This window comes from Plectropomus leopardus, chromosome 21 (assembly GCF_008729295.1).
Source record: "Plectropomus leopardus isolate mb chromosome 21, YSFRI_Pleo_2.0, whole genome shotgun sequence".
NCBI classification, from domain to species: Eukaryota; Metazoa; Chordata; class Actinopteri; order Perciformes; family Serranidae; genus Plectropomus; species Plectropomus leopardus.
Genome location: NC_056483.1, coordinates 580,123 through 587,622, shown reverse-complemented (window position 1 = coordinate 587,622; position 7,500 = coordinate 580,123). Strand labels below are relative to the sequence as shown.

Below are 7,500 nucleotides of genomic sequence, written 5' to 3'. Positions count from 1 at the left end.
AAGATCAGATTTCTAAAATGTTGGAAAGGTTAAAAGTATATTCATGTTCAGGAGATGCTGCATTTTTTAATTTTATTTAAAGAAAAAGACAAAAAAATGTGTTACCAAGCAGTTTAAACATGCAAACATTCAAAATAAGGGAGCAAAAAAGCAACAAAAGAGCTATATATTATTTGATACGTAAACATCTTGACAATGAGAGCTGAAGTGACCTCCGTGTGAGGCGTCTCTGCTGTCACTGGTTTTACTGGTGCATTTAAACGGCCTGTTCCCCTCGTCTCCTCTGTAATTCAATCAACCTGCCAGTCAACGCCGCTGAAATATGAGCTGTAATGGAGGGCCGTTAGCAGATGACTCAATCTAACCTGGGGGGGCGGGTCCTGGTGGCTCCCTCGGCCTCGTCGGACCTTCACAGCCCAGCGTTTAACCTGACTGCAGATGGAAGTTATTGTTTTTAGTTTTGTTTTGGCTCAAAGTGAAATTTCACAGACTCAAATGAACATAAAGGGTGACACGTGGTCGTCAGACGTCGCTCCCGTGTGAAATCTTCATATTCTACACGTGTCTGCAGATTTGTGAGCAATGAAGTAACTCTGGACTCTGGAGTGCTGATGCAAGTTTTACACAGAGGTCAAAAGTGGGATTACACCATTCGGGTGGGTCAAAAAAACGTCTGTAAATCAGTGAATATCTTTTTCTTTTGCTGCCGTCATAGAAAATTTAAAAGGTTTGCTTAGATTGGCACAACAAGCTGCGGGTAAAGCCTCCTGCAGACTGTGAGATCAGCGACAGCGTGCGTCATGGACTTTGATAAACTTTGGTACGACGTGAAGTTTGATCCACGCAGACTGCGATCACAAAGCCCACTGTATCGTCCATCGACGACAGTGCGCAAGAGCAAAACGTCCTCGGCGTGCATCATCCATCTACGCCGCTGTAGTGGTAAGAGAAAAACGTAAACACAGAAATTGAGTCCTCGAAGAGGAGGATGTGGACGCGGTTGTGGCGGGAAAAGAGGTCAACTTGGCGTGCCAGTTTAGCAGTGAGAGCTTAGAGCTCAATGCATCATTTCATGCTGCGTTTCTGTTGGTTGGTTAGTGGACGTAGGTCGTAACAGGCGTCACACGGTGAGATTCTCATCCCAAATACCTGACGCTGTTAATTATTTATAACGGCGCCTCTCTCACTGTACGACGTAGGACCGCCGTTTTAGAGCAGCGACCAAAGATATCGCCACGTTGCTGCCACGACGGTTATCTTTTGTCTGCAACAGCCCAAAATCTCACAGCATATACGCGGCGGGAGACACACTACAGCAGGTCCACATGAAACAGTGGAGCTAGAAGACAAAACTTTGGTCTAGTTCCAATCTGGACTCGTCACTATGACTGATACATTCACTTTTTAATAAGATAAGACGTTGAAACACTCTAAATATTTGTGCAAATATTAAACATCACAATATTAATCTGCAACATAGCATTACAGATACTAAATCAAAGCGGACTTTAGTGAAAAACACAAACTCACATTGGATTTCATGTTCATATTTCACACATATTTAATCATTTTTGCTTCCCTTGTTGTGTTCCAGCAGCCAGACTCAGCGGCTCTGTGTGGATGTTTTTAATGTGCTCTCTGACTCATGAGGGTTTTAAAATCACTGCAGTATTTTCAGACTTTGTTTTTCTTCTTCTGTTGTATGTTGACACCCACCACACTGCCCCCTGCAGGCTGTTAACAGAGTTTATCAAAGTAGGGAACCTGCAGGCGCTGAGAACCTTTAGAGTGCTGAGAGCCCTGAAAACTATCTCAGTCATCCCAGGTAAGGCCTCACCACCACCACCAGGGGGCGACAAGGCACCGACAAAATTCCCCAAAACATTCGTCATCGTAACGTCGTCGTGAACGTCCTCTCTTGTCCGTCCCGTGTCTGCCGTGTCTTGCAGCACCAGCCCCCCCCCCCCCCCCCCCCCCTCCCCAACCCGGAGTCCCGGGTGTAATCACCTGATCCGAGCTGAGGACACAGAGAGGAAGAAGTCAGACGTGTCGGAGCTGAACACGTGAGCCTCTGTTTTTCAAACAGAATCAACAGAAATATTCACTGGCCGTTCCTAAACATCCAGCGCCCCTAGTTACTGTTGCTAAGATGGCCAAATTTAAGTTAGCAAAGCTGCAAAAGCGAGCTGCACCTTTTGTCTCCCTCCCACTTGTTTTAGGCTCCGTCTGCATGTGCGCAGAGATTCTTGAAAACTGATATTTTCCTCCATGTTTTGGCCTCTTGTCCAGAATGTGCATTTTGAAAACGCCCTCTAAGGTGCTACTTTTTCCACGTCTTTGGTCGCTGTGTGTCCGTTTGGACGCGTTAAACAGAGACTTTTGGAAATGACCTCGTCTTCTCGATCAGCACATCCCCGTTTTTGCTTTGTGCGGCGAGCCAACGCGTTTTCATTCCTAGTTGTCACATATTGTTATACTGAGAGCGTAATATGTAGATGTGGACCTCCATGTCCAACTGAACAAGACATGGCCCAAAAAACAGCAGTCATTTTTTGGGAAAAAAAATTCTAAGAAAATAGTCTGATAATAGGAATAAAAGTAAAAATCAACCAAAAAAAAGAAAAAAGGAAGACAAAATAAAATTTCTGAATTAAAAAAAAAAGTATTATATTTTCTGTAACATACATAAAACTATAATAATTCAAAGTATAACTTTGTGGACATTTTCCCCTGATCTTTTGGCCATTTGCAAACTGAGGACATGACATTGACATTTCTGAAACCGTTCATGTGCACCCTAGAAGGCAATTTTAAAAAGATTTTTCATGACCTAAAACTCTTTTTTGCACGTGGAGGAAAAAAAAATGTTTCTAAAAATATCTGCTTACATGAAACCGGCACCTAAAAGTCTTTTTTTAGAATCTGAAGTTGGTCTCCAGTTTGTGTCCACGTGAGCAGCTTCGACCGTCTGACTTTTCCTTCTTAAGAGTCGATGTCTCTGGCTTGAACCTCCACTGTTGCCGTCCGACGTGGCCCGTCTCCGCTGTCTCTCTCCGCTGTCTCTCTCCGCTGTCTCTCTCCGTCTCTCTCCCTGCGTGTCGGCTCGTTGTTGCTCAGTGTGGTCAAACCCTTCTGTGTGTGTCTGTTCTTGTGCTTCTGTCTCCCGGCTTGTTGCAGATATGTGACTGAGTTTGTGGACCTGGGTAATGTGTCAGCCTTAAGGACGTTCAGGGTGCTGCGAGCGCTCAAAACCATCTCTGTCATCCCAGGTGAGGAAGCCAAACGCAGGGGGAGTGAATACTGAACGCACCCCCTCCCGGCCGGGGCCTGCTGGAAGAACTAAAATCAGTGTTTTTGAAATCTCATCCTGCATACTACCTGCTGAATAAATCAGATTTTTTTAACATTGGCGAAGAACGCAGAGGTAGTATGCAGAAAGAAGCACCGAAGTCTTCCTCATAATTAGCCGTGAGTGAACATCAGAGGCTCAGCAAACAGCGACCCTACAGTGAGCCAAGCAATGACACCAAAGACTTTAATTCAAATTTCCGAATGTTATCAACCCATTAAATGGCCGTTTTCACGACAGTGATAATGCTTCACCTATTAGTAGTTTGAAAGGTGCATATATACAATGTTGTGAAGCTTCATTAGATTTGGCTTAACTTAATGCCAAAGCTGCATGTTTGGGTTTAGGAAAAATCATGGTTCGCCTTAAAATAAGTTTGTATGTCACTAAACATTATGCAAGACCAAGCAAAAGTCAACATTTCTTAAGTATAGCATCATGTGGCTCATTGTGATACATCAAAGCAAAAGTCAGTTATTTTAACAACTTATTTAGGTAAGTTTGGTGTGGAGGCAAAAGTCAGCCTTGTTTTAAAGAAGTGCAATGCAACTTAAATTGGTACATTGGTGTGAAAAGCAAAAGTTAGTTTTCTTTTAACATAGTTTTATGAGCTTACATAGGTTAGTCCTGTTTGAAAGTAAAACTCAATGTTGTTTTTTGGACGTAGGGTTAAATAACTTACAGCTATGTCCCGTCTGAAAGCAAAGTCAATCTGTTTTAACGAAGCAATACGTGACTTACGTAGATACATCCCGTTTAAATGTGAAATTCAGTGCTGTCAAACTGTCAAACCTGCGTAGGTACGACCCATTCGAACGTAAAATTCAGTGTTTCTGCATTGGGTTACGTCATTTAAGTAAACACGTCCTGTTTGAAAGCAAAAGCCAGCGTTGTCTTAACGTAGCATAAAGTAACTTACCTGCGTACGTTCCAGGTGAAGCAAAAATAAACATTTCACACAGTGTAACATAACTTACAGTTACGTACCATTAGAAAGCAAAAGTCAATGTTATTTAAATGTAGCGTTTATGTAACCTGAGGATGTACGTCCCGCTTAAAAGCAAAAGTCAGCTTTGTTTTAATTAGCGTTATGCAACTTAGATGAACTTTGCCTCCTTATTGTACTTTAAACGTATATTTTGATGTGTTTGTTGTGTGTTTTCCTCAGACACTGTTTTTTTTTTTTTTTAAGTTTTTATTGGAGTCAAATTAGTACACATCATCCAGCACAGCATACTGACATTTTCTTTCTTTTTTTGTTTTTGTTTTGGACAACAAAATTCAAGAGAATAAATTAGAATAAAACTATACAAAATTTATGTTGCAAAATCATTCATACCAGCGACCACAACAACAATAGTCGTTGTTAAGGAGCAACCAAACATAAGGAAAGACGGGGAAAAAAATCAAAATTAACAAAACTAACATAAAAAACAAACAAATAACATCAACAATTTTTTTTTTAAAGAAAGGATGAATAAATCATGAAATAAAAAGGGGGGGTGGGTGGGTGCAAACACACAAATTTTAATTGAAAATGTGGATTTATTTCTTGAAACGCGTCGCTGTCGAGCCTCTGTATGTTTCCACTCTGCATGTTAGCATGCAGCGCTAACGGCGACATTAGCATGCCTTTAACATGTGATTAAAACATCTTCACGCCACGATGGCGGCCGCGTTATAACGGTGTCTTAACACGTGTTATAACTTGAACAACATTTGGAAAAGCATGTCACAGCTGCAGCCATAACTCGATCTGAGCACGCTGCTCGTTCATTAGCTTACAGACGCTTCGTTTTAATTCGCTTCTCTGTCTGTTTCTAATGAATTCACTAAAATAAAAAATGCTTCCAGGTGATGAAAAGTGAAAAGAGAAACTGGTGTTTTCTTTGATTTGGTCGGATTGGCCGAGGACAGTCAGCTTGTCTGCACCCTTTGTGTTCTCGGTGTGTTTTTGTTCCTGCTGTTTTTACCGTGAGTGTGTTCACGTGTGTGTGTGTTCACGTGTGTGTGTTTTTCTCTATCGGCTGTGTGTTTTGCGTCATTGTGTCGGTGATGATGACTTTTATTCCACAGTGAAAACATTTTTCAAGCTGCTGTCAGGTGAAAACCTTTAACAAGAAATGTGACAAATTAACAAGATAAAAACTTTTTAGACATTTTTCACCCGACAGCAGAGTTTTATTTCTATCAGCTTTTTTATATTCAGAGTTATTTATGATTTTATTTCTGCGGTGCATAAAGATGGCTCGCATCGCTGCGGTTAGCTTTAAAAAACCTGATCAAATATTGGAAATTTTTCTTTCACAAATTAAAAATCTTTGCTAATTTATTTTTTCAACTCTTTTTGGGTTTCATCAAATATCAAGGATTTCCATTTGAGAAAGAGATTGGATTTTGATTGAAGCGAAGACGGACGCCATCTTTATGGTCCGTGATCCATTAAAGGAATAGTTCACCAAAAAAATATAAATTGTACACAGTGCTCACCTCTCTCAGCTCCACATGGTGCCAGAAAAAGTCGGCCATCAAGCAGCTTTTAGGAGAACGGAGCACCAAAAGTATAGACCTGGTTCGACTGAAAAAAGCAAAAAAAGGATGTGAAATGTCCGAAAAATCTTCCCATTATCCAATATTCATGGACTCAGTGTTGCTCAGAAACCTCACACACGTGAAATAAATCTGTCATGTGTTTTTCAGTCTTCATTGTTTTGATCATTTCGGCTGTGTTCATTATAATTATTCTTTTTTTAATCATGACAGTCATAAAGAGCCTAAAGAGGTGGGTATTAAATACAGTTTTAGTATTAAAAGGTGAATTATTCCTTTAAATCGGTTAAATATGTGACATTTTATTTAAACTAGCTGTTTGTTTTCCATCGGTTTTTATTTAAACTTTAAATTATTTGTTTAGTCAGCAGTCTTATTAGTCGCTGAGCTTCTTTTATTGCTCTAAATGAGAACACGTGTCTTTACGTTAACCCCGTGTGCGTTCGTGACGGTCCGACAGGCCTGAAGACCATCGTTGGCGCTCTGATCCAGTCGGTGAAGAAGCTCGCCGACGTGATGATCCTCACCGTCTTCTGCCTGAGCGTCTTCGCCCTCATCGGCCTGCAGCTCTTCATGGGAAACCTGCGGCAGAAGTGCGTCCGCAGCACGGCGCACTGCGTCAACGGCAGCCTGCCCGCCAACACCACCTTCTACTGCAACAACAAGACGTGGGCGTCCCTGAAGGACTTCATCAACGACGAAGGTGAGCATCCACTCTGAGCTGCTGCTGCGGGCGCGATCAGCGCGACGGCTTCAGTTTCGGTAAAACTGTAAAAAAAAACAAGACGTCGCTGGTTAGCTTTAAATCGGTGTTGAATGATTAGTTTGTAACAAAACGAAAATTGACAGAAATAATCAGCCTGCTTTGCTTTTCGGCCGCTTTTTTAAATGACAAACGTTTAGGACATTTCTAAGATTGAAGGATGTTTTCTGGGTTTTTAGGATTTATTCGATTTTTGGACATTGTGGGATTTTAGGACATTTCCAGGACATTTGGCTGTTTTGGGAGATTTAAGAACATTTCAGCATATTTGTGGGACTGTAGAACATTTCTAGAACTTTAGCACATTTCTCAGATTTTAGGGTCCATTTGGATTTTAGGACATTTTTCGAATTTTAGGACAACTTTTCGGTTTCAGGGGATTTTTGGACATTTCTTGAAATTTTTTGATATTTCTAGGATTTTAGGACGTTTCTCAGATTTTTGGGCGTTTCTATGATTTTAGGTCATGTTTTAATGGCTAGTATCCAGGCAACAGTTCTGGTCACGGCGCCGGCAGCTCTAGCATTGAGTTAGATAAAAAAATCAATACATAACTGTAATAATAATAATTATAAACCAAGAAACATCATTTACATTTCCAACATCAGGATGCAAGAAAGAGGCTTCTAGTGTGTTCTGCAGAGAGGAGTGTGTGTGTGTGTGTGTGTGTGTGTGTGTGTGTGTGTGTGTGTGTGTGTGTGTGTGTGTGTGTGTGTGTTTACTGACATCAGTTGTAACCACAGTGCCAACACGGCATTGTCCGGTCCATTTAGGAAACACCAGTCACCGCTGCAGCATGACACACACACACACACACACACACACACACACACACAAA

At 41.3% G+C, this 7,500-nt stretch overlaps 1 protein-coding gene across 1 annotated transcript in view; it reads left to right on the top strand.

The window, feature by feature from the left end:
• The window catches only part of LOC121960950 (sodium channel protein type 3 subunit alpha-like), a 33,608-nt gene that overhangs the window by 16,945 nt on the left and 9,163 nt on the right, over positions 1-7,500 (top strand). The window contains exons 6-7 of the mRNA XM_042510856.1: positions 3,178-3,269; positions 6,360-6,602. Of these exons, the coding sequence (XP_042366790.1) occupies positions 3,178-3,269; positions 6,360-6,602 (335 nt within the window). The remainder of the gene's footprint in view (positions 1-3,177; positions 3,270-6,359; positions 6,603-7,500) is intronic.